The 27,725-nt window shown below is 38.0% G+C and overlaps 1 protein-coding gene across 9 annotated transcripts; it reads left to right on the forward strand.

Moving 5' to 3' along the window:
• The first annotated feature begins 4,628 nt into the window (after window positions 1–4,628).
• LOC148855302 (uncharacterized) lies at window positions 4,629–27,725 on the forward strand. Of its 9 annotated transcripts, XR_016113119.1 has the most exons (13): window positions 4,629–4,831; window positions 4,947–5,003; window positions 11,574–11,750; window positions 11,840–11,923; window positions 13,816–13,895; window positions 14,459–14,555; window positions 14,739–14,847; window positions 24,995–25,053; window positions 25,734–25,841; window positions 26,027–26,162; window positions 27,029–27,129; window positions 27,224–27,373; window positions 27,453–27,725. XR_016113119.1 is itself a non-coding variant. In XM_088985475.1 (11 exons), the coding sequence occupies exons 1-10, from the start codon at window positions 4,703–4,705 to the stop codon at window positions 27,092–27,094; spliced, it is 966 nt and encodes a 321-aa protein (XP_088841601.1). In that variant the 5' UTR covers window positions 4,629–4,702; the 3' UTR covers window positions 27,095–27,129; window positions 27,224–27,725. The 9 variants fall into 9 exon arrangements, 3 of the variants coding, with proteins under 3 accessions (XP_088841601.1, XP_088841602.1, XP_088841604.1); XR_016113122.1 differs by lacking the exon at window positions 26,027–26,162 and having other exon boundaries at window positions 25,730–25,841; XR_016113118.1 differs by having other exon boundaries at window positions 27,224–27,725.

Here is a 27,725-nt window from a genome sequence, read left to right on the forward strand (position 1 = left end):
GGTTTTAGGCTCGGGCCCAAATTATAGGCCCATTGATCGGGTCGGGCTTGGGTTCGGGCCTAGCATATTTCCATTAATGATGAGTAAAAACCCAACCCAAGCCCGGCCTATGAACAGTTTTAATCATAATCATGGGTTGCCATCATTTTAGAGCAGTTCCCTTACCTCTCAGCCTAGCGCACTCGTGTTGAATTAATGCTCCTTAATTAATGTGGTTTGCCTATGCTAAGTGCATTAAACCATCCAAGTGAGGCAGTTGCATGCCACGTTCTAGAATATCTCTCCAATCACATGGGCGTCTGGATACCTAAAGTATTGTCTGCACATGTTTGTGTGTCAAGCAAAGTGCAAGTGCAGCTATCCGTTTTGTATGTATTGCACCTCTTATGTCAGTTTGAGCAGCCACTTTCATTAATTTGCACAACCACTTTTGTCAGTCGTGCTCAGGATATTGGTGCTCAACAATACCATGCTTACACCGTTTATATAATTTTTGCAGTCTTGCATATTTCTATATACATACAGAGAAATTCTTAATGCTCTTGTAAGCATCTAAGTCAATCTCAAACAACCCTTAAAACATAATCATTGAACTACAACGATGAAGCTTGGGTGTGAAATGGGCACATTGTGATCTTTATGAAAAAGGAGCATTATGCCCTTTGATTTGGTATCGTCAAATTTCCCCCCGACAACTTCTTAATGTCCTTACTTATTCATGGTGCAAGAGTCTTTCTAAAGCACGTGTCCGCTCCATTACAATATCACCTGTGAGATATTCGTTGGAAGATTGTAAAGATGTATCCAGACATGAAAATGATTTATACTCTAGTTTGATGGAGTTATATTAGCCTTACATTATTTCACTAGTACAACATCATTGTTTAAAGTCCAAAAACCTCCATTGAAAACGTAATCCTGTCAGCCTTACCATTGAAATGTACTAGATACCAAGCATCCAAAAACTCCACAAAGCTATTTGTATCGTTGGATCCCCAATCCCTTGAGAGGTACTTCTTATTCCTTAAGTTCGACCTCTTATCAAGTTTATAAATCCAAAGGTTGATGACCATTCAGCTCTTCTGGATTCAAGATTTCAATGAATCTAATGGCAAGTCATCTCCTATATTTATCATAGAGAGGAAATGCCAAAATAAGAGGAAGGGAGGGAAAGGGAAAAGAATGGGAGAAAAATAAAAATTAAAAGAATTGTTTGACAAAAGATACACCAAAAGTATATATATATATATATATATATAGAGAGAGAGAGAGAGAGAGAGAGAGAGAGAGAGATAGATAGATAGATAGATAGACATGAGAGAGAAAGAGAGAGGATGAGTAGTTGGTTTTGGAGCAAATCATAAAAGTTATTTGATTGTATATGGCAACTTATGGCTTTCTTCACCCTTTACTTGCACATGTAAATACATAGTTGCATATGCATACATGCATGAATAGTGAATAGACATGTGCATAAGTACTTTCGTGCATAAATGCATCCATGTATATATCTACTTATAATATATAAAGCAAATGCTTGACTTGGTTTTCTTGTATGTCAGTTAAATTTGATAGCATAATATTTATTTATATCTTTTTTCTTTACCCTTTACTTCTTCTACACATTCAATAACACATGCCCTTACACTATTCTATCTATAATTCTATGCTACTATCAAGTGGGTTTTTGTCTTAATTTTGGTGCAGGTCATAAAACTTAAATTTGAGTAACTTTATATTTTGCCATTTCATCTTTTTACACATGTAACAAGTGCCCCTTACATTTGTGGTTAATATAGTTGCACATATACATAGCATTAACATGTGATCTTACACTAATATTTGTATAATAATAACAATAATAACAACAACAATAACAACAACAGCAATACATGCATGCATACATACAAACATATATAAAATAGGACGGTCCATGTCAGCATGTCTCTCTTTTGAGAGAAGTTTTTTATCTATTTTTGAGTTTTTGCATTTTTTATTTTCTTTTATTTTAAAAATATAAAAAAATAATCATTGTCTATTTTGATTAGATTAGTAAAGTTATACATTATTAGAGAGAGAGAGAGAGAGAGAGAGAGAGAGAGAGAGAGAAGCCTTTGAGTTTTTCAAGGCCTCTTATTTTAATGCATGTTATTATTACATTTACAAAAGACATTTAAGAGAGAGGGGAGAGAGAGGGAATAGTAATATAACATAATAAAGTAAAATATTAATAAGTCAAATAATATAAATAGGTTGAGGTTAAACAATCAAACATAAAACAATAAAAATAAAAATATTAATTTAAAAATACACTAAACTTCCACTTAAAACTAATAAATATTAACAAAACTTAATAAAATTTAAAAACATTTCAGTTCCACTTAAAAGTCAAACTTAATAAACACTAATGAAAATAAGAAATTTAAATACAAAAAATATTAGTTGATAGTTTTAATAATATTATAATTTAAACATGGGTTTGATATATTGCAAATAGAACGTGTGTTCTAATATTGTATTTTCTTTTGTTTATTCTTTTTATTTTATTAGATAACTTTGTATTGTTAAAATGATAGAAACCTTTATTGTGATACTGCATTCCTTCCTTATAATAGTTATATTGTTAAAATTAATAATTTTTATGAGTTGAGACCTTTATTGTGCATAGTGTCCATACTACACAAGAGACATACAAAATATAGGACCCATTAAAAATGATATAAAATTAAACGGGTTTGTGTTAATCCATTTTTGATAATGGTCCGAGTTTGTTTAGAAACTTGTAACATAGACAACATACAAAATAATAATAATCTATATATATATATATATATATATATATATATATATATATATATACACACACACACTTTGAAACCTAATAAATATAATTAATAAAAATCGCTAATGTTAATAATAATATTAAAATTTAGCAAGTTTTTTACCTAGCAACTACTAAAAGTTAAGAAATTAATAAAAATTAGTAGTTCATAAATAAAAAAAACTAAAATACAATTTAATCCTATTTAAATGTATTTAATATTAATAAGATAATTAAAATTAAGAATAAAAGTAAAAGATTATGAAAAATAATAACATAAACCATTTGTATTCCACATAAAAATTATCAAAATTAATTAAAATACTGCCATAAGACTCTGACCATTTATAACTTAACCAAAAGCAAATATTTTTGTTTTAAGCTTGATCTAGCTCAGATCTACACCAAGCCCACACAAAATGTGGTCAATAGGGTTGTAAAATTAATAAAAATTACTAAAGTTAATAAAAAATATTAATTTTAGCAACTTTTATCTAACAACTATTAAAATTTAAGAATTTAATAAAAATTAGTATTGATAAGATAATTAAAATTAATAATAAAAAGTAATAAATCATTTATAATTTAGCCTAACCCAATTAGATCTATAAATTTCTGTGTTCAAGCAACTATTTTCTTTTGAGTTAGGTTTAACTCAAATATGCACCAAGTCCACACATAATGTGGGTAGTATGACCGTAAACAAATCAGATTCAAATCAATTCCAATTACATTCACATTAACATTCGATTATGAAATTTATAAATATGCATCCACATCTGATTATTATTAGGTTGGATTTTGATTTTTAAAGTATAAATGCATGTATGTATAATTACACATAATATCTATGTATATACATAATTATACTGCATATACAAAATAATAATTTTTATTAGATATTGATTTTAATCAAATTGGATGGGGTTAAATCCACATCCAACCAAATTATTAACCAAATGCAAGTTCTAACATTCAAATCTGAGATAATTAGATTCGAAGTCTAATTGAGTATCCAACTTTCAAAGTCCAATGATGGCCCTAGCAAATAGGACCCAAGCTAAGAAACCCCTAATAAGCTTAACTTAGAAGCTATATGCATATATAATATTTAGATAACAAATTTTATATTAATATATATTTTTTATACTAGACTATAATTGAATAAAAAATTTAATTTGTAAAAAAAAACATAATTTTATAATTAACACAAGCAAGCCTATAGGCTCAAACAAATATTATTACACTTAAGGTATAGGGTGGGCTAGGCCAAACAACCTTAAAAACTTCTAATACACTATCAAAATTTTCATTGGGCTACACAATGGGGGTAGCCCATCCTTCATAGCTCTTTTGGCTTCAATATTAAAAAAATCCTATAAAATAATGCATGCATGGATTGCACTTGATTTGATTAAGTCCAATTATGAATGTTACGATGTATGCAACTTGGTGGATTGGGTTAGGATGAGGATCAATCTAAGCCTAGTACAAAGTCTTAAACCTTAAGTTTGGGCTTACATTAATTTATTATGATTAAAAAAAATTAAATATAGATTAATTTAATTATTCCTATAGGCTACTTTTATATATTTACTGATATTTAAGTGATACTTACAAAAAATTGAAACATTTAAGTTGAATTTGGTGAAGGCTTAAAAATCTAACCTAATTCAAAATTAAAGCTGGATTCATACTTTTCCCTAACCCGAACTTCAACCCAACCCGACCATAGTTTTTTCGGGCTGGGTTCGGGTTAACCCGGCCCAAGTTGCAGACATATGTGCAGGCCCCTTACAATGAAAACGGTTAGTTTTTTCGTTGTTCGCAGCCCTAACCAACCTCTCTGGTACCGCGAATCTGAGAAGTGAGAAGTGAGAAATGCTTCGCGTTTCCGAGGGCGAGAACCGTCGACCCGAGGGTTACCTCGCGAACTACAAACAGCTTCGCGATTCACTCCTAGAGCTTCAAAGCGCCGCTGATCGAATTTTCGACAGGATTGAAGAGAGAGTACGTTGAAATTGGGGGCAGAGTTCGCCTGCGTGAGCTACAATTTTAATCGTTTACAATAGAGTTCTTATTTTAGTTTTTGATTTTTTTTTCTTTTTTGTGTGTATTTCTATAGACTGCAAAAGAGCATGATAAGCTGATGGACTTGTCTAACAGAGTTCAAAAGGCAAAGGTAATTAGAATGTAGACTATACTTCTCATTTTTTTTTCCGGTTCTTTTCTTAGCAAGGAAGATTCATAAATGAGAAAAGGGAATCGAATCAATTACCAGTAGAAGAGTGTAAATGATCATCTCTACATACTTAGATTTGGAAAATCAAGATCATATCCTGCATTATTAGCAATACTAATGATTTCATAGAAAAACCTGATAAAATTAACAAAGAGTTTCCAAGATGGTGCATCAACTGTTAACTATTCTCGGGGGTATCCCCCATGTATAGAAATTGAAGTGTGACCAAGTAAATTGGGAAATACAACAGCAGAAGTGATGGGCTAAGTAGGAGCTGGGGGCTGTTATTTTTAAATCACTGAAGCTATACAGCGTACTAAAGGCCCGTATATTGTCAGGCTGGACTGTTTGACCCTGCAGCAGTACAGTACTAATGCTTATTCACTTGTTTCCATCTTGTCGAATTTAACCCAGATTTTGCTCGCACAATATACACCCATTCACTTTTCCTCTGATGGGTTGTCGGACATCCTAAATGAGTAAAATAGTGATCTCTAGACAAGTTAGAAGACCATATCCTGGGGCGAAGACAGGGGAAGAAATGAAAAAAAAAAAAAAAAGGAAAAAATGTCCACATTCTACATACACAGAAAGAAGAGGAAATAATTTCAACTGGTGCTGGCTTAGTTGGTAGGATCTTTGTAGTAGAGACCTGGGACCAAATCCTGCTGCCACCAGGGGTTGGGGGTTAAGGGGATGGGGAATAGGCTACCCCCATTGTGTAGCTCCATGAAGCAAAAAGGAAGAAGAAGAAGAATGTTTTTACATTAAGATTTCCCAACAAATGATGATATTTCTTTATCAAACAGTTACTGTAGAGGGTTCTCTAATGATAATGAAGAATGTTTTTACATGTCATGCTTGGTTATTTTTTTTAATGGATTTTCTCATACTTGGTTCGTAATGCTTTCCTGGGCATCATTTCTCTTCCAACTTTATAGATAATGAACAATCTGTAGTTGGCTTTGTTATGCAGGAGAGAAGAATGGAAGAAGAGAGAAAAGAGAAAGAGAAGAAGAGAGAAGAGAGAACTGAGAGCAAAAGATGTTGTTGGCGGAACAACTTTTTTAATATATATACTAGGGCAACAACAACTAAAATAAAAAAGAGTAAAAGTACAATAGTACCCCTGTGGTACTATACATAGGAAAAATAACAGCTGTTAACACTCCCCCTCAAGTTGGGACATAGATGTCAATCATGCCCAACTTGTAAATCATGATGCCGTGAGTGGTGTAATCCTTTTGTAAAGATGTCTGCAAGTTGATCCTCAGAGCTGACATAGGGAGTACACACTTCCCCTGTGATAACCTTCTCTCTGATAAAATGCTTGTCGATTTCGATGTATTTAGTTCTATCATATAGTACAGGGTTAGCAGTAATGTTTATGGCTGCTTTGTTATCACAGAATAGGGTCATAGGTCTGCCCACTGGAAAACCCAACTCACTCAACAGATTCTTTATCCACATAATTTCAACCACTCCATGAGCCATTGCTTGATATTCAGCTTCAGCACTGGATCTAGCTACCACACTTTGCATTTTGCTTCTCCAGGCAACTAGATTTCCTCCTATGAAGGTACAGTAGCCATTAGTTCACTTTTTGTCATTTAGGGATCCTGCCCAATCTGCATCAGTATACACTTCAACTTTCAAATATCCATGCCTTTGAAATAACAAGCCAGCACCTGGAAACCTTTTAAGGTATCGAAGGATTCTTTTTGCTACTTCAAGATGAGTGGTCATAGGGGCATGCATGAACTGGCTAAGGACACCAACTGCATAAGCAATGTTTGGGCGAGTCATAGAAAGATATAACAATCTCCCTATAAGTCTCTGGAAACGTTTCACATCCTTGATAGGTTCACCTTGGCTATCACATAATTTATGGTTATGATCAATAAGGGAATCAACTGGCTCCGCTCCCATTTTTCCTGTATCCTGGAGTAAATCTAAGACATACTTCCTTTGGGAAATGAAGATACCCCTTTTTGAGCGGGCAACTTCAATTCCTAGGAAGTATCTTAGATGACCTAGATCCTTTATTTCAAACTATGTGGCAAGAAAACTCTTCAACTTTTGGATTCCATCATTCTAGTTGCCAATGATAATTATATCATCAACATATACTATCAAAGCAACAATTTTACCTTCTCTTCTTTTCACAAACAATGTGTGATCAGATTGACATTGCTTGTACCCTTTCTGCTGAACTGCTGTATGGAATCTACTGAACCAGGCTCTCGGTGATTGTTTCAGCCCGTATAAAAACTCCTTCAACCTGCACACCGTTTGTTCAATGCCTTGAGCCTGAAAACTAGGGGGTCGTATCATGTAAACTTCCTCTTCAAGGTCACCATTCGAGAATGCATTCTTGATATCAAATTGATGTAGATCCCAGTCAAGATTAGCAGCATGAGAGAATAGAACTCTAATGGAGTTCATCTTGGCAACGGGTGCAAAAGTCTCTGCATAATCAACTCCGTACACTTGTGTAAACCCCTTTTCCACTAAACGAGTTTTATACCTCTCCACTGTGCTATCAACCCTATGTTTGACCATGAACACCCATTTACATCCAACTAGATCCTTTCCCTTAGGAATATCTACAAGTTTTCATGTGTCATTTTTATGAAGGACATTAATTTCTTCCTTCATAACATCTGTCCATTCAGGTACTGAAAGAGCATCTGCCACATTCTTAGGGATAGGGACACTGTCAATGGATGTGAGAAAGGCTCGAAAAGAGGGTGAAATGTTTTCATAGGAAATAAAATGGGAAATGGGGTGTTTAGTGGTGTACGATCTAACACCTTTCCTGTGAGCAATAGGAAGGCCAATGTTATTAGCAACAGAGGTATCAATTGCAATGGGATCAGGGACATCAATGGGAACCAAGATACCTAAGTGAGTATGATCTGCCCCTGAAGAGTTTAATGGCATTGGAGGTACAGGTTTTGGATTCTCCACAGCTCTTGAATTTGATTGGCCTTCGTGACAACGGAAGAAGACGCGAAAAGGAGGAGGATCAGGAAGAAGAGGGAGTTAAACCAGTTTCTCCTCATTCCTACTCTCCCTCTGAGGAGAAACAGGGAAAAAAGGTTCGCTCTCAAAGAAAGAGACATCCATGGAAACATAGAATTTTCGAGAAACAGGATCAAAACAACGGTATCCCTTCTGAGTGAAGGAGTACCCAGGAATATGCAAGGAATAGCACGAGGATCCAATTTTCCACGAGTGGGTGACAGATTTTGGACAAAGCAACAACAACCAAACACACGAGGAGGAATGGGAAGAAGGGGGGCCTTAGGAAAGAGAAGCTGATGTGGGGCTTTGCACTCTAACCAATGAGAGGGTATACAGTTGATGAGGTAGGTAGCACAAAGGACAACCTCAAGCCAAAAGCGTTTTGGAACATTCATATGGAGTAGTAAACCCTGGGCCACTTCAAGGAGGTGTCGGTTCTTTCTTTCAGCAACACCATTTTGTTGTGATGTTCGGGCACAAGAGATGTGGTGAAGTGAACCACGTGAAGCAAAAAATTCCGTGAGATCACTTGAAAATACTCTTTGGCATTATTCGACTGAAAAATTTGGATTTCAGTTTGAAATTGGGTGAAGATCATCCACTGAAAGTCTTGGATAATTTTTGGTACTTCATCCCTGGTTTGCATGGGATATACCCATGTATATCTAGAATAATCATCGATAATGGTAATAAAATACTTGTAGCCACTCTTAGATGGTAAAGTAACAGGGCCCCACACATCAGAATGAACAATGTGAAAAGGAAATTCAGATTTATTATTTTTTGAAAGAAAATGAGTTCTACACTGCTTACTCAATTGACAAGTTTGACAAGAGAAATCTGAAATGGACACTGACTTAAACAATTCTGGAGACACCACTTTCAAAGACTCAAAAGATAAATGACCAAGACGACAATGCCATAAATAAACTTGACAATTACAGGACTGACTCTTAAACTCTGTGACTTAAAGACCAGCCTTATTCTCCAACATGTAAAGTCCATCAACCATACATCCTCTACCAATCGTCCTCCCTGAGGCTAGATCCTGGATCACACAGTAAGAAGGGAAAAAGGTGACTGAGCAGTTTAAGGAATTAGTAATACTACTAACAGAGAACAAATTAATGGGAAATTTTGGAACATGTAAAACATCAGAGAGGGTAAGGCCGAGAGGAAGAGAAATGGTTCCTTGACCAGCTATGGTAGTGTATGATCCATCAGCTAGTGTCACCTTGTCTCTTCCAGAAAGAAGGTGATAGGTTTGAAAGTAAGAGGACGTACCAGTCATGTGTTTTGACGCTCCAGAATCAATGATCCAGGGAGTGTCAGGGTTATGAGAAGCAACATGGAAAGTCGTGGCAGAGTTACCTGATGTAGACGCAAATGAAGTTGAGGGAGGAGCATCCATCTGACAAATTGCTCTACCATAGAGCTCTAAATGGTCACGGAAGGAATTTATAATATCCTCCCTTGGGTCAGATCCAGATGAATGTATCTGAGTCACAATATGAATGGGGGGTTGATTCTCTTGAGTAGCCATGTTTGCCATAGTGTGTTTTCTTGTACCTTGCTGTCCTGACTTTTTATTCACATCTGAACCTTGCTTCTTATTTAGATCTTGAGCCCATTTCGGCTTCTCATGAAGATTCTAGCATGTGTCTCGGGTGTGTCGGGGTTTCTGGCAATGAGTACACCACAATTTGTCCTTGTCATCCATCTTTTTCTGAAGATCTCCCTTCTTAGAAGTATTTCCCCCACTGGTGGTAACACTCCCTTTCGCTGCCAACACAACTGCATCTCCTCCAGAACTGTTCATCAAATTCCTTCTGCTTTCTTCTGATTGTACAAGAGCATAAACTTCCTGAACTGATGGAAGATCCTTGCTACGTAGGATCTGGACTCTGATAGATTCATATGTAGGGTTCAAACTATGTAAGAAAGCAAATACTCTTTGTTGGGAGACAAGTTTTTTGTACAGTTTTGCATCTTCATCATACTTCTAGTCCACACTCTGATAATGATCTAACTCCTTCTAGACAGAGGTCAAGTCTGAGTAGTACACAGATAGACACCTCTCCCTCTGTTTATAAATAGACGATTCTGCCTGTAGATGGTAGATTTTTGCATAGTGTCGCAGTTCCGAATATGTTGATTTTGCTTGTTCCCAGATCTCATTTGCCGTTTCAACCCTCATGAAATTGCTTCTTATTTGAGGTTGCATAGAAACTAAAACCAAGACATGACCATGCTGTTTTCCTGGTTCCATCTGTCATATTCAGCACACCCAGAATGTGGTTTTTTGATTCTCCCATTAATATAACCTATCTTTCCCCTTGCAATGATGTACAGCTTGATCCCTCTTGAGCACTCTAAATAATTTAAACCATCAAGAGGAATAACAGCCACGGGAAAGGATAGGTCCACACCCCCACTCATTCCATTCAGCATTGAGGAAAAACCGGATGTAGAAGAATCTTTACCACTTATGATTTCAGATTCAAAAATAACTCTTAAATGGGGTACACAGACTTAAAGAAATTCAACACTGAGGGGGAACAAAAAAAATCCTTCAGAAACACACCTCCTTTTGTAAGAACACAGGTGTTGTTACAGCACTAACAGGTCATCCCTTGACTTACAAGCTCAACACAAGTGTTGCCACATTGCATACAGGTCATCTCTTGACCTACACATCAACAGGACTGCTGTTACAGCAAGTACTGGTCACTTTCTGACCTTCAGTTCACCATAAAAGCTGCTGTTGTAGCATACAAAAGGTACCTGTCACTTTCTGACCCTTAGTTCACCATAAAAGCTGCTGTTGCAGCACAAAAAGGTCCTCATGACCTACAGTTTCACAGGGATCAGTCAACCCCACAAAAAAGGAAAGAAAGAAGTGCTGATCAATTCACATCCAATCGGCAGACCTAGTACAGGTTCTGCCCTGGCACACGACTAGAAAAAAAAAAGTTAAGAGAGAGAAAGAAAAGTTACTTCAGTGTGTGAGATCTTCAATCAGCTGAACAGTAGATGAGGGCGGCAGATCTGGAAATCTGGTGCGAAGAAGAAAAAAAAAACTATTCACTCGACTTCCCCTTTCAGATCTGATAGTCCCGCTCTGATACCATGTTATGCAGGAGAGAAGAATGGAAGAAGAGAGAAAAGAGAAGAGAGAACTGAGAGCAAAAGATGCTGCTGGTGGCGCAGCTTTTTTAATATATATACTAGGGCGACAGCAACTAAAATAAAAAAGAGTAAAAGTATAATAGTACCCCTGCGGTACTATACATAGGAAAAATAACAGCTGTTAACAGGCTTCTTTGGTGGAATGCACAAGTTCTTGATTTCTCTGTTAAATTCCTTGTATATAGACCTCTTTATCAAGTGAATCAGAAACCATAAAGACTAACATTCAAACATGTAAAAATTGGTTTTGAAAATTTCTCTGAGTAATTATTGACAGCTGCCTTGAATTTGTAGGCCAAGATTGATGCTATATCACATTCAAAGGAAGCAATTGTAATCAGGTCTTCTCCAAGGTACCCATCAAAATCTAATAGGGAGGAGGATTTTCACTCTTTATTTGGATATAGAGATAGTGATACAGGTTCAGGATTGCCAGTAGCAACTTTGTTAGTAAATGCAGGGCTGAATAGGGTAGGCATCCATTTATTCCCTTCTGGTACATTCATTCTTTAAATTCTTTTTATTATTTTCATCTTCCTCAACACATGCTGGTATAGCAGGAGTTTGGAGATGGGACACTTGAGCTTTTTCAGTTTTTCTCAGAGACAAGTTCTGACTTTCTACCAAAGGATGCCCAGCCTGAGGTACTAATAGTATAGCTCTAGGATGGCTCATGTTTTGCTACTATTCCATGGTTGTTTTTAATTTAGGTTTTCCATTGCTTTCAGGTTCCTCTGACATAATTGGTGTTAACTTTATTTTTATGCAAGACTGTGCAGCATTCTTGACAACACCAACTAGTCACCTGCTCATTTGGGAAATTGTTACATTGTCATGTATTGGAATGATTCATTTTACCATTGTTTTAAAATGTCACATGTTTAAAGTTAGAAGTAAACAGTATATTGAATGGAATGACAAATAAGCCACCTTTTTGATGTCATCAGAAAACACTTGTTTTCCTGCACAATTGCCCTCATGTCTTGCATTTTCTCAGGGATATTGATGTAGTGGACACATCAAACACCACAACGGTGCAAATTTTCGATAAAAATTTATTATCTCCTCGAGAAATATTTGATATACAGGACTCATCTCTATAATGTATGGAATCTATGGAAGTATATCTAGTTTGTGAGCTTAATTTCAGAAAGCTATCCATCAAAAATGTTTTCAGAAAGCTAAAAATAACCATATGTAAGTTTCACTTGTATTGCATCTCATTGTACATGAACCAAATGTATACATGCACCACCTTTAAAAAAGTATGATTATGGGACTGAAATTGGCTTTCTATATTGATAAGAACCTAAAGTTCATTGCCATCCAAATAAGCATTTTTACATTCAATTCTTGTATAAGTGCATATGAACTAAACCCAACAGAACTAAGATGCTCAAATGCAACTCTTGGATCATGGTCTTTGATATAAAACATGGAATTTTGTGTCTTCTTGGATTCCTTTCCCCTTTGCTATAGAGAATATACTTTACCTTTTCTAAAAAAAAATTGTTTCTATAAGTGGTAACTGGTATCCTAAATATAATAATTTAATTTCATTAAGTTGCATGTAAATTTCTTCTCGGATTATTTTCCCCTTATCCATAGAGAATATACTTTACCTTTTCTCTATAAATGTTCCAAATTCAATATGAGTTTCCTTTTTTTATTGAAAATTTATTAAGCAATTAGTTCAATTTTACTAAAATGAACTTACGTTTTACAGTAAAAATTTATGAAAGAGATGCATATCAGCGTATCTATCAATTGCACACTGTATAAACAGGGCCCTGTAGGAAAAGGTGGAATCTTAAGGGAAACCCAATTACACAAGTGCCGGACGTTTGCTTTCTTTGATCTACTGCTAGAAATTCCATTCTAGTTCAGGCTTTTAATCACTTTCTTGAAGCTTACAAAAATTTTGCAAAAAAAGGAAAGGAAAACAGAGAAAGTATACAAACAGTCTAGGGAAGGAAGGAAGAAGGGAAGTTTGTGTGTGTGGGTGGGGGGGGGGGGGGAGGGGAATCAACCACCAAACGTAAAGCAACTAATCTACACTACTCCTATTTGGAACACACATAGACCACAAGCTCCTTGACAAAGCAACACACACCCAAAAAGTGAAACAAAAGACTCCTACACCTCAGGACTAAAAGTCCATTATCCACTCTCAATAATGAAATTCCTTAGCAGATACATGTGCATGGATGCGGTGTGGAGCCAGGGTCATAACTCATTTAAATAGAAAATAAACTCAGCATATGAGGTAAATATTGTTCACATCCACTTACCTTCTAAGGCTAACTCCCTGCCAACTATGTTGCTTATCCCCATTGCCATCACAAACACACAAAAGAAAGGAAAAATAAGCTAAGAGGCATTTTTGGTAGATAATAAGCTTGTGTTCATAAAGTTCAGATATACTATTATTTCTCTGTCTTTAACAGTTGGGTGTCATGTGGTGCAGAACTGGAATAGAATTTCAGATGAATGGAGACAAGGGACATGGATCTAACCTTATTGTATACCATTTTAGGTAGTGTCTGGAGTTGGCCATTCAAGTGGAAATGCATTTGTTGAGAGCCTTCTTAAACCTCCAGATTTTACCTATGGCAGGTATGCTTCTGATGTGGAGAACATTGTTTTAGCCATCATAATTTCACTTGACAATCAATTGGCTGCTATTATTTGGTAGCCTCATTTCAGTCATTATTTAACTATGACTTGAAAACCATAACTAATCAATTTATAATGGTATAGAGTACTCATTGTTTTTATATGAAAATCGTATTTTTTTAATCAAATATGATGTTTATTATTGTACAAATCTAACAAAACTTTTATGGTATTTATTACTGATCCATGTATCCTATTCCTTAGGTTTCTCCATTTATGGGTGTCATGTACTACCTATTGTATACATACTACCCTGCTATTTGAGCCTAGTTAACAACAAGCTCTCCTTGTAGAGCTCTGAACTAGTAAAAAGTTTTGAAACTACTTTAAATGCATGGGTCTGGTTGAAGGATTAAAAGTTAACACAGCATCTTCACATTTATTAGCCTTTTCCTTTAATCGTCCATTTTCTTCCTATTTTGTTGTTTTTAAATGATTTGTATTCAAGTGATCATTTATCCACCATAGGACTTTCCTCTAACTATGTTTTCCCTTTTCTCTAGCATCCTGAAAGAGGAAAATATTATGACTGATCATTCATCAAGTCCCAAGCATCAGACACTCCCACCTCCACCTCCAAGTTTAATTCATAGTTCGCGGGTAAGACTTAGGTTCTACTAAAGCTGCATCTAATTAATAGCTCATTTCATACACGGATATATTCTTCAACAGCTAGATTTTTTTTTGGACATGGCTAATTAAGACTTCCCCATTTATTTCATGAATTAAATTGTAGCTTTTATTAATCTCAGCTAATTGAACATTCTTCTTGTACATGTAAAGGTGCTTCCAAGATCAGAAGGTTTCAACTCTAGACCGTCCCTTATTCAACATTTGAAGACAAAAAATGTCCTTGCTGATATCCCTAAGGTTTCCAGCAAGCCGTTGGGTGGTGAGTTGTCTTGCTTGTCACCATTTGCCTAATCTCTTTATCTCTATCTCTGTGTAATACTTTTATACTATATCTTTAATAAACAAGTACATTAAGTAATATATGCACATATTTACGGAACTGGACGTATCTGATATTTTAGATTTTTTAGGTTACAAAATTGTCATTCTTCACAGGTACATGCTAATATCTAGCAGTAGTGAAGGTTAGGAATTCTCTAGCAATGATTCTGCAATATGTAGGGCAATGCTTTTTTCATCAGTAACGATTAATATTTTATTAGAAATTAGATTAATGAATGATGTACAAAACTACAAATGAAGCTGTGCCTGGGCATCCCTTTGTTTGGGCTAGTAGCAGCTACCCACCCATTCTAATTATATTATTTACAAATTCCCCCTTTGGGGAATCAATTCACAATGCATGATAAGCCAGATCATCACATTCTTAGACTCTTAACCATCATGAGCCAGATCATCTTCATCAGGTTCCTTGGTTTTTCCATTTAGGTAACCAGGTATTCCTTTCCTTCCAATAAACATCTTAACGGATTGTGATTATTGCCAATAATTTGTGCCATCCAATTTCACAGTGATGATCTGAATCCCTATTCTCAAGAGACAAAGTCAAAGTGTTTGTTTGTTGTGATGTATTTCTGGAAACAACCTCAGAAATCTTGCTAGAAGCCATCCCAGATCAGTAAACAAGTAGTATGCAATCAACACCAACAGAGGCCAACACACTACCAAATAGCCAAGAAACATTTTGTTAAATAGTTCTCTGAGAAGGTTAGAATTTCTTGAGATAACTAGTAGATCCCATGAAAAGATTTCCCCTATTCACCTCTCTGCTGTTACAGCCTACATCCGGCAGTTGGTCATCTAGGGACTGAGGAAAACAGTTCATAAAATCCAAAACTCCTCTGGCATTAAATATACACTAGAAAAAATTTCCAGAAAATTCAAATAAGCTTCAAATGTTATGAGAGCACTTCCACTTGAAAGAAATATGATGTGGGCCTCATGCAGAACCCCCCCCCCCCCCACCTAAAAAAAAAAGAGCACTCTAAGGCTAGTAACAAATTATTTTCTTCTGTTTTCAGAGTAGAAAACCTCAAAAAATATCAATCTTCATCTTTTGATCATGGGATTTACATGAAAATACTCCATAAGGGTTATCTGCTTGTATATTCTCGTTGATTTCCATTGTGCGTATCTGGTATGCCTGCTAACATCATCAGTCCATACAGATGATGTCAGCAGATCATTGGTGGTTAGGAGGCTCTGATAAGACCACTTTGAATTCTGAGAATCTGAGCTGGTTCGAGGGAGCTCACCTTTCTGAAACAGAGTAGAAGGGAGGAAGAAGAGAAAGGAAGAAGTAGAAGAGGAAGGAAGGAGGAGAATAGTAGGGTTCATGCCCAGAATAGATGGGGTTACAATTATTTATACTCTTCCTTCAGTCTCTCCTGCACATGGACTTGACTGTGACTGCTAACTAACTAGAGGGACGTGGCCTCCTCATGTAAACGAACCTCAGTGGAGGTTGCACATGGGTGGTCAGGTGTTTGTCTCATGCCGGGCCTGGTTACGGTGTGTCTTGGGCCTGGGTCTCCTGTTGTGGGCCCGAATGAGTAGTTGAGAGCCTATCAGTCCCACCCTCTTCAAGAAACACCTTGGCCTCAAGGTTGATGTGGGGATACTGATCTTGTAGTTTGTCATAGTCCTCCCAAGTGGCATCTTCTGGTGGCAAGTTTTTCCACATGACTAAGGCCTGCTTGTGTAACTTCTTGCCTATCTTGACCCATCTTACATTTCTGATTTGTTGTGGTTCAATCAATATGTCCCCGTCTTCTGTGAACTGCGGAAGGGTCGGGCTGACCTAAGTCAGCTTACTGACATGGAAAACTGGGTGTAATTTCAAGGAAGCAGGAAACTCCAATTTGTAAGCCACCTGTCCCACTCGTTCAATCACCATGAATAGGCCAAAATACTTAGGGGCTAGCTTCTGCCAAACTGGTCGGGCTACTGAAGGTTGCCAGTAAGGCTGGAGCTTCAAATAAACCCAACCCCCAACTGCAAATTCAAGCTCCTGGTGATTGCGGTCGTAGGCCAACTTCATGCGTTGTTGTGCTCTCTGCAAATGCAATTTAAGGGATCTCAATATCTCATCTCTGTTCAACTGGTTTTCTACCTCAGCCACTGTAGAAGTTCCCTTTCCATATGGCAGCACTCCTGGAGGTTCTGTCCCATATACTACCTTAAAGGGAGTGGTTCCTGCTGAAGCCTGATATGTGGTATTATACCAATATTCTGCCCATGGCAGCCAGTAGGGCCACTGTTTGGGCTTTTCCCCAATGAAGCAACGCAAATATGTTTCGAGGCACCGATTGACCACCTCGGACTGCCCATCAGTCTGGGGGTGGTATCTGGTTGTGTGAAGCATGTGTACCCCTTGAGCGGAGAAATAAGAGTCCCAGAATTTGCTCATGAAGAGGGGGTCCCTGTCAGTCAAGATGGAATTCGGAGTGCCATGTAATTTGGCTACCTCCTGTGCATAGGCTTGAGCCACTGTGGAAGCTGTATATGGTTGTGGTAACACTAAAAAATGAGCATATTTGCTCAAGTGGTCCACAATCACCAGAATCACAGACTTCCCTGCTGATTTAGGCAACCCGGTAATAAAATCCATTGTAATGTCTTCCCACACTCGTTCTGGAATGGGTAAGGGTTGAAGTAGACCTGCAGGAGACTGGATGCTGTACTTATGTTGCTGGCATACATCACAATAGGCCACATAACTCTGAATAATAAGTCTCATCCCCCTCCAGTAATAATGGCTCGCTATCCTCTTGTACGTTCTGAGAAATCCAGAATGCCCCCCAATAGCTGAGTCATGAAAGAGTTTGAGCAACTCTTTCTGATAATCTGATTTACTGGCCACCACCACATGACCCTTATAAAAGAGTGTAGTACCTGTTAGTCTGTTAAGGAATACCTGGGGACTAAAGCTGGATCCCTGTTCCATTGAGCTCGGATCCGACTGAGTTCTGGATCAGATCACGCCTCTTGCTGGATGAGCTCGTACAAGGGATAACTGAGCTTGGACAGACCCATCAGCTGAAATTCTTTTAACCTGGATAGTGCATCTGCAATAGTGTTTGAAGGCCCAGGTTTGTATTCAATATGGAAATCATAGCCCAAAAGTTTGTAAGCCCATTTTTGTTGTTCAGGACTGAGAATCCTTTGCTCCAATAAGTGTTTAATGCTTCGATGATCAGTTCGCACCGTAAATCTCCGACCCAGAAGGTACGCCCTCCACTTGTGTAATGCCAGTGTAATCACCATTAATTCTTTCTCATATGTGGACTTTGCTTGGACCTGGGCTGATAGAGCTCGACTGAAGAAAGCTAGGTGTTGTCCATTCTGCATTAGAACTGCCCCAATTCCCTTCCCGTAAGGATCAGTTTCAACCACAAATTCCTTATTGAAATCTGGGAGAGCCAAGGTGGGGGGTGTTGTGACTGCCCTCTTAAGAGAGTGGAAGGCTTGTTCAGCGGACTCGTCCCACTCAAAAGCTCGTTTCTTCAACAACTTAGTGAGAGGTGCGGCCAACATGCGGTAACCTGCTATGAAACGTCGGTAATACCCGGTCAGCCCAATGAATCCTCTAAAAGACCTTGGATTCCGGGGTCTAGGCCAGTTCACCATGCTTGAAACCTTGTCTGGATCAGTACAAACTTTGCCACCGGCTATTATGTGCCCAAGATAATTGACATGGGTTTGCCCAAATGAACATTTAGTGGGCTTGGCAAACAAAGAGCGTTGCCGAAGTAGGTCCAGAGTGCGACGCAAATGTGTCATGTGTGAGGTCCAGGTAGGACTGTAAATAAGTATATCATAAAAAAAACAATATATAACGCTGCAAATAGGGTCTGAAAATTTCATTCATGAGCCGCTGAAAGGTAGAGGGAGCATTGGTTAAACCAAATGGCATAACCACAAGCTCAGTGTGTCCATCCGATGGCCGAAAGGCAGTCTTAGTTATATCTTCTGGGTGGACCCGGATCTAGTGGTAACCAGACCTAAGATCCAGTTTGGAGAAAAAGAGGGCCTGGCCCAACTCATCAAACAACTCCTCTACCAAGGGAATTGGATATTGGTCCTTTACCGTGATGTTATTGAGGGCTCGGTAGTCAACACAAAATCTCCATGACCCATCCTTTTCTTTACTAGTAAGACGAGTGAGGAGAATGGGCTATTATTGGGCCGAATGAACCCTTTATCCAAGAGTTCTTGGATCACCTTATCCACTTCTACCCGCTGATAGTGTGGATACCTGTACGGGTGGACATTTGCAGGAGGAGCTCTCGGTTGGAGGACAATCTGGTGTCCAGCTGTCTAGTGGGGGGAAGAGCAAATGGCTCTTGGAACACGTCCTTGTATTCGCTCAGGAGCTGTTGGAGTTGGTCCTGCTGCTCTGGGTTTTGGGCTATGGAATCATCAACAGTCAATGTCGGCCCAAGAGGCATGGGACCCATACTTATTAACAAGGGGGTATCTGAGTGTTGGTAGCTTTTGAGAATGAGATGGGGGGTTCGGCTGTGGCTGAGACAGGTCTGGTTCCCCTTAATAAACAGGTGGTTCCATCATGCTGGAATTGCATTGTCAGTTCATCCCAATTGCACATTACTGGGCCCAGTTGTTGAAGCCATTCGACGCCTAGGACTATATCAGCCCCTGAAAATTCAAGGGGGTGCAGATCTATGGAGAAGATGTACCCCTGAATCTTAAGCCTAACAGATTTGCATCTTCCCTCACATCTGACCCCTTGCCCGCTGGCCACGTTTACAGCAAAGGGAGCTATGGGTTCCACATCCAATTCGAGTCTCCGAGTCAACCCAGGGGTGATGAAATTTAGGGAACCTCTACTGTCAATTAGTATAGCCACCTTTTGGGCCTTAACCCACCAGTCAACCCTCATGGTACGTGGGTTCTGGCATCCCGAAAGTGCTTGCAAGGAAATCACATTATATTTAATTTCCATAGTTGGGCCCGCTTTGATGGGTCCAACTTCCGGTTCCCCTTCACCCTCAGCATCCTCCTCTTCAACTTGCAATAGGTAGAGGTGTGGGGTCTTGCACCGATGCCTCGGGGTAAACTTTTCGTCACAATTGTAACACAGGCCCTTCTCTTGAGGGGCCTGTATCTCAGTCCAGGATAACTTCTTGTAAGGTACAGTCATGGTTCCGGGGTTCTTGGGTACTGGGATTTCTGGTTTAGTGCCCGGAGTGGGAAGTAATGGTCCTGGAGTGGAATCCCCTTGATTGGGTGGGTTTCGTAACAGAGGTCCAACCATGACTCCAATAGGTCTAGTGGACTTCCTTAATCGGTTCAGCCTGTCTTCTTGGAGTTTAGCTAATCCGATAGCAGCAATAAGGGTTGAAGGTTGCAGTGATTTCACTTCAATCCTTATGTCTTCCCGTAATCCCCCAATAAAATAGCCAACCAGAGCAGTTTCTGGCCAGCCATGCACACGGGTAGCTAACCTCTCGAATTCAGTCTGATATTCTCGTACGCTACCAGTTTGACGTGGGACAGTAAGTCATCAAAATTCTCATACCCAGATGGTCCAAACCTCACATGTAAAGCTTCGGTGAAGTCCATCTAAGTAGCCTGGTGGTGGGTTTTCTGGTACCATTGGTACAACATAATGGCCTCCCCGCCCAGGTGGATGGAGCCAATAGGCACTCGTTGATGTGCCGGGGTCTCATGGTATTCAAAATAACGTTCAGCTCGATAAATCCAGGGTATCGGATCATCACCTGAGTAAACTGGGAATATGATTTTCGTCACCTTGCCTGGGGAGATCCCGCCGTGTCTTCACGCGCTGCTACTGGATCCTTCAGCTTCTGGTTCCCTCGCCATGGGTGTTGACAATTGCTTGAACTGTCCCACCAGTGCCGATAGAGTCTCCTTGATGTCTCTCCTTTCTGTTGTGGTTCAGTGAACTTCTACTTCAATACGATCGACCCGTTCATCTAGTGCAGTTGATCTCGTATTAGTCATCGGTGCTAGGCTCTGATACCAGTTGGTAAGACCACTTTGAATTCTGAGAATCTGAGCTGGTTTGAGGGAGCTCACCCTCCTGAAACAGAGTAGAAGGGAGGAAGAAGATAAAGAAAGGAGTAGAAGAAGAAGGAAGGAGGAGAATAGCAGGGTTTTCTTTCATGCCCAGAACAGATGGGGTTACAATTATTTATACTCTTCCTTCAGTCTCTCCTGCACATGGACTCGACTGTGACTGCTAACTAACTGGAGGGACATGGCCTCCTCACATAAACGAACCTCGGTGGAGGTTGCACATGGGTGATCAGGTGTTTCTCTCGTGCCGGGCCTGGTTGCGGCGTGTCTTGGGCCTGGGTCTCCTGTTGTGGGCCCGAATAAGTAGTTGAGGGCCTATCAGGCTCCTTGTGAAGGTATAGTGCTTTGATACCAAGTTGTTTATCTAGGATCAATTTGCATAAGTTTATTAATCAAAAAAACAAAAAAAATCAATTTGCATAAGGTTGTTGGTGATTTAAGAGAAAGTAGAAGAAGAGAAGAGAAAGGGATAAAGATTAAAGAGTAGAGGAGAAAAGAGATATGCCTTTGTAATCTGTGTATGTGCCTTTTTAGTGTCCCTTTTGTGTACATATTCTCATGTACCCCTTTCTTTTTTAATGAAATCTGTTATCTTTCAGCTCAAAAAAAGAATAGTGGAGAAAAGTATGGTTGGTTGTTTGATTCACATGCCCACCCACCAATTTTTATTGGATCTGATTCAATAGGGAAAGGACATATGTGACCCTCTACAACTTGTATAATGACAGGAGTCACGTGACAATATCAAATACATAAAAATCCCAAAATACCCTTACAACTCAATAGCTCAACAGAGGTGAGGGCACCTACAAAATGAGACTTTCCTGTGACCCTAGGCATGCCTTTTCAAACAATGGTAACAAGTAACAACAATTCAATCCATAAAAAATAAAATAAAAAGTTGCAACAGCTCAAATGAAACTGAGGCACTTAAAAAAAACTAGAATTTGATACAATTCTCATGACTCAAAAGTCAAAAGGAGATAGATCATTTTTCCCTATCTGACTACATATCATTATTCACTTGATACATGTAGGTATTTCCTCATTATTTGACAAGGAGACATAAATTTGCATTGGATTATTTAATGTCATATTTGTCTTAAACATTAGACTATTGTTACTTCTAAATCACATATCCTTTTTTTGTCATATCTTTATTTTTATGCCTAAGGTCATGGTTTTCAAGGCACCAAGGTGAGGTACCTTGTTGTCCAACATGTATACGTCAAATAAGTATAAATCTCATGTAAAAACATAGAAAGTTGGCATATTCGTGAGAAGAAGAAAGAATAGAAAACCTAGAAAATTTAGGGGCTGAGACCTTGTTTCTGTCTTAGAAAAAGCAAATTAAAAAAAAATAGAAAATAAAACAGAGAGGGGGTGGGTCCCTTACTATAGTCCTAGAAAAAAGAAGAAAAGAAAGGGGTGGATACCTTGGTTGCTCTTGTATGTTGACTGGATTAAATTTTCAAGTTCTTCATTACTTATTGGTTCAGGTTTTGAGGTCCTAAAAGGGTTCAAGACAATGTCACCGACTTGTGTGTCAATCAAAAACCAAAATAAACAAGAAAACAATAAAAAGAAACTAATATAAGAATTATAAAATTACTAAATCCGAAAAATGAACAATTTAGTTTAATAGTCCATTGTAATGTTATAATATCAATAAATAAAAAGTATGAAAGTATCATGTGGCCCCTTGTACAAAAACATGTAAGCACTTGGGTGAGGCGACCCCCAAGGGCACCTTGTTCTTGAGGTGCTGTGACTGAAGAAATCTCTATTGTTCTTTCCATTCTTCTATTTATAATGTCATGCTAATGCCATGGACTAATGGTTTGGCAAGGACCTCCAGTTGTGAATTGTGAACATATGCATCTAAGTTGTGCCATTGAAAATGTTTTCATAGTGCTTTCAATAGGTCAGGTCTGGAACTGGTCTGAGTAGACCTGGTCCCCAACCGATAAATAAATATGCAGAACCAGTCCTGAACCAGACCCTATAGGATTTGTAGTAACAAACCAAGAACTGATCCTTTTTTTTTTTTTTTGATGAATGAATGGTATTTTATTAAATGGAGATAGAAATAGTACAAGCATGAAGCACCCTAAGAGGAAGCACGAGGTGTTACCTCCCCTTAAAGATGGTTCCAAACCCAACTCTTTTCAGATTGCAGTTACAAATTAGCCAAAAACAGAGAATCCCTTGAAGCCCCTTGTTTAGCCAATTATTAAATGGGATTATTGGGTCTGACAGGATTATAATTTACAGCTCTACTTTAACCTTTAATTTGACAATAAACCTGCTCATTTGTTAAATTACACTTAAACTCTAAAAGACATGATAATATAAATGTATAATAATATTAAAATTATTCCATGAGAAGGACAGGTATTGGAGTGGGGGTATCTTTGTAATATGCTAATAATAGTCGCTTCAAGTCTTAATTGGCTAGAAACAACCAAAACTGATCCCGTCCCAATTATAATAGGGATATAATATCAAAACCCAGAACCAATCCCATTATAACCAGGACGTGTAATGTAGACCCAGTCCGTATATAATAGGGTTGGTTTTGTTCAGTTCTGTCAGGTCCATCTGATCCATTGACAGCTCTATGTTTGGGTCATTTTACTGTGAATTGTGACTTACAAGAGTATCAATCTCTATTTATTCATTTTAAATAGTTGTTGGAAAGTGTTTTGTTGTTGTTTTTTCCCATATGTTTAACTTAATATAAGTCATCAAATTTCTATCATGTGTCAATACTATCAATCAAAAAAACAAATTCAAAGTTATGATAGGTGACAGAAGAAGGATTAGATTTTGGCAAAGACATTTGGTGTGGCAACAGGGCATTGATGGAGGAATATCCATCCCTATTCTTAATATAAGAAGACAGGAGTGTAAGGGTGGCTGATCTATGGACTATGTGGGGAGGGAAGGAATATGGTGTCCAAAGTTTAGGAGGCAGCTGAGCGAATGGGAGATTACAGACCTGGCCAGATTGTTGCAACAGCTTCAGGAATACAAGCCGTCTCCAAACCATCCTGATGAAAGAATTTGCAAGTGGTCCAAGGATGGAAGGTCGTTTAGTGTTAAATCTTTCTACAATGATCTAGCTGAAGGAAGGGGGTAGAATTTTCCCTGGAAGGAGATCTGGATGTATCATGCCCCGTCTAAAGTTAGTTTCTTGGTGTAGTCTGTTGTGAACGGGAAATGTCTCACTAAAGTCCAGCTAGCTAGGGGGTGTCTGGGATTGGAATCTCTGGAGTGCTTGATGTGTGGTCAGGCAGAAGAGTCAGTGGATCATTTATTCCTGCATTGTAGGGTTGCAGATTTGCTGTGGGGTATGATTCCTCCAGTGGTCAGCTGGATCGTTTAAAAGGAGAGAAACAAAAGGGTGTTTGAATCCAAGAGGTCTGAAGATGATGTCTTGCACTGAGCTACAGAAACGTTACATTCTTGGCTGTCAGCCCTTGTGCAGTTCAGAGGTCTCCCACATCATCAATTTTTTGAGTTTAGTATATTATTTTGCTAATATGTAATCTACTCTGGAGTATATTCCTTCTGAGGGGTTTTTTGGGGTTTTGTTTTGGGGGCCTGGGTTTTAGTTGGTCCTTTAGATGTATGGTTTCTGGCTGTACATGTTGCTTACAAGGATCATACATGTAATTTTGTTTTTGGATAGTGGAGTTCAATACAATACCTTAACCTTTTTTTCAAAAGTTATGATCATCCCACCTCTTGTACTATATGTGTATGATGACAATTTCAGGTTTACAATACATTTAATCCTGAAATAAAAATATGACATTTACTCTTCCACACTTCCTATGATGGATTTGTTTATTCTGGCAGTTATAAGAGATTCTTTAGCATTTTTTTCTTCTATTTTTGTGAAGGCTACGTTCAACAATTTATTGTGGTTATTCATCAAAAAAAAAAATTTATTGTAGTTGTGTCATATATTTCAATTCACACCAATACCTTGCTTGCAGACCCTCGGAGATCTGTTAGACCCACTTCTGTAGGCAACTCTGGGTTTGTTACTGGAAAGGTACATGGTTTCTGGAGTTCAGCATAAATGTGTATAGTGATGCTAATATTCATGTCTTTCTTTTTCTGGCTTGTGGACCAACATGTTGAAATATTAATTGGCACCATATCCTGGAAATTTGTCTTGCAAATTTGTTAACTTGCTCTAGTTTTCTATTGGTTGGATGGAGAAATACCAAAATAAAGGTATACAGCTTCAAAACCCAACCCGAAGGCTTATCTGCTTATCCCTCCAAGTGGACTATTTGACTGGTTTGCTGTCCAGGTTAATGGGTCAACCTGTGATGTGACAACAATAAAAAATTAGAAAAATAAAATAATATAAAACCAGGTAAACCAATAAACAGGCCAACAGTTCAACTTTCCAGGTTGTTGAGGTTGACCAAGTCAATAGTTTTTTTATAAAGTGGCAGATTACAGGTTGACAAGAATCAGAATCATGACCAGGCCACTGGGTCATCAGTCTGACCAGCCAGGTGAACGGTAGGTTGAAAACGTTGGTATGCAGTATATGCATACACTTAAAAAGGCATTGAAATTAAGCCAAGCTTATCTTATAAACTGAATTACTTTTATCATGAAACTTTATGGTCTATGAGGGTACCCCCCCCCCAATAAATCCAAGCAGTGTCAAAATTCATTGATTTCTTTTTTTTTTTTTTGTTAATTTTGATAAGACAGGCAGGATTCTCCGATCTGACTTCAAGCCCAAGTAGTTCCTCCACTCCATCAAACAAAGTCAGTGATTCTGGTAAATTAAAAGACATTCTTGCAGCACTAAGACCTAAGGTATATCCCTCCCTTTCTTATTAATAAAATCATTACTCACTTATCAGAAAAAAAAAAAGACCTAAGGTATATCCCCTACAGATCTCTATATATGGTTCTGTTTTTGAGCCAGGCCTTTTTCTTGTCTTCATTTCATTGCTTGTTGACACCCTTGCCTCTTCTATTGACAATGGGCTGTACTGTAGGGCAAATACATTTAGATGATATCCATCTAAATCCAGAAAAGGAATTAGGGTCGCATTTAGTGTTGTTTACAGAGAGCCTTGCTGCACAGCATTACTATACTCCTATCTGTCTCACCCAAGTTTGTTTTCCATCAAGGTAGATTCTTCTTAATTCATGATGATTTGCAGTCTTCATTATCTCTGAGCAAGCCAAAACCCAAGCAAAGCATTTCTCTGCTGTTTCTTTGTCTTTGAACACATTAACATTCCAGTGAGTGAAATGAACTGTTTCTTTAGTGGTGAATGGGGAGTCATTGTAAGAGAAAAATGATATTTTTTGGGTTATCCTAATACAGAAAAAGTTATGAATGAAAATTGTACAGAAAAGGATAATGCTTAACAAAAAAATAAAAGAATTTTTTTAGCATTATTAGTTTCTTGTAACTAATAGAACCTCTTTCATCCATGTCTATAAATTGTCAGAAGCTATACTGCATATGCATATGTGAGGAGGAAAAAGAAGTTTATATAGAAGATAGGTCACTTGGGCCTCTTCCATAGATAGTGTACCCAATTTCTGCCACAGTGGAGGATTAACTGATTATCAGATAGGAGACACTATAACTTCATATTGCATTCTTGTTAGATTGGATGGTATGGTCTGATATAGATCCAACTATGATCAGAAAAGCAGGACCATTTAGCATCCCTGCTGGTCCAAAGCAGTATCCAGGTTTGGTATTATCAGTTAGATTATCAAGCCAACCTGATTAATTAAGGAGCCTTTTATCTTTCATCTGGAATTCCTTTTCCCTTTACCTATATAAAAGTCTATTTTGCATACTGCTTCTAGAGTCATTCTTTATTATTTAGATGAGCTATCATTTTAACTGATATCTAGGTGATCTCTTCTCTTTCTTTGAGACCCTCAACCCCAAGCATGGTAAAACTTCACTTTGGTTGATCCATATTTTATGAGGTTACAATCTAACATGTTGAAAAAATATCTAAAAATGGGTCTAGGCCCCATTGCAGGAATCTTCAGAGGATCAAAGTGAAGGAGATGACCAGGATGACAAGGGACAATAGGAAAAAGGCTCACATTCATGCTCAACTTTGGAATTGTAGGGATTGGGTGTAACCCATCCATGGAACTAGTTGCTGACACTTGATTTCTTTTATGGAATCACTGCCCCTGATTATTTGAATTTTTTTCAGATTTCAGTTGCTGACATAGACAATCTACTTCAGAGAGGTCTGATGTCCTTAAAAGAGCCTTCGTCACATTTTTTTTGTGAAAGTAATGCTTCAGCAAATTATCTTTCTGATCAGATGGTTGAAGCTGTTATCTATTAAAGAATGCTGCAGGTCTGATCCATTGATTCCAAACGATCGTTTTTGAGATTGTTACAGCTTCACGTTTTCTGATGATGCTTGTGTCTACTAGAACAAATATGCACAACCATATTCTGAGGATTAAGAAGTTTTACCTGGTAAAATCCTGGATATTGTGGAGTACTAGGTCCAAAGACCAAACGGATACAGGGAGGGGTAAGCTTGAAGCTTTTGAAAATTTCAAGGGCGGCATTGAGCATTGATAAAATCATAAAAAGCACTCCATACATGCTTTACATGTATATTGAACATACAGGCAAGAAAAGTTAATCATGTTAAAGAACTGTACTCTTTTATAATAAAAGCTTAAAGTGCTTAAGGTTTA

Source organism: Nelumbo lutea, chromosome 4, assembly GCF_056320005.1.
Source record: "Nelumbo lutea isolate HS-2025 chromosome 4, American lotus-T2T, whole genome shotgun sequence".
In the NCBI taxonomy this organism is placed as follows: Eukaryota; Viridiplantae; Streptophyta; class Magnoliopsida; order Proteales; family Nelumbonaceae; genus Nelumbo; species Nelumbo lutea.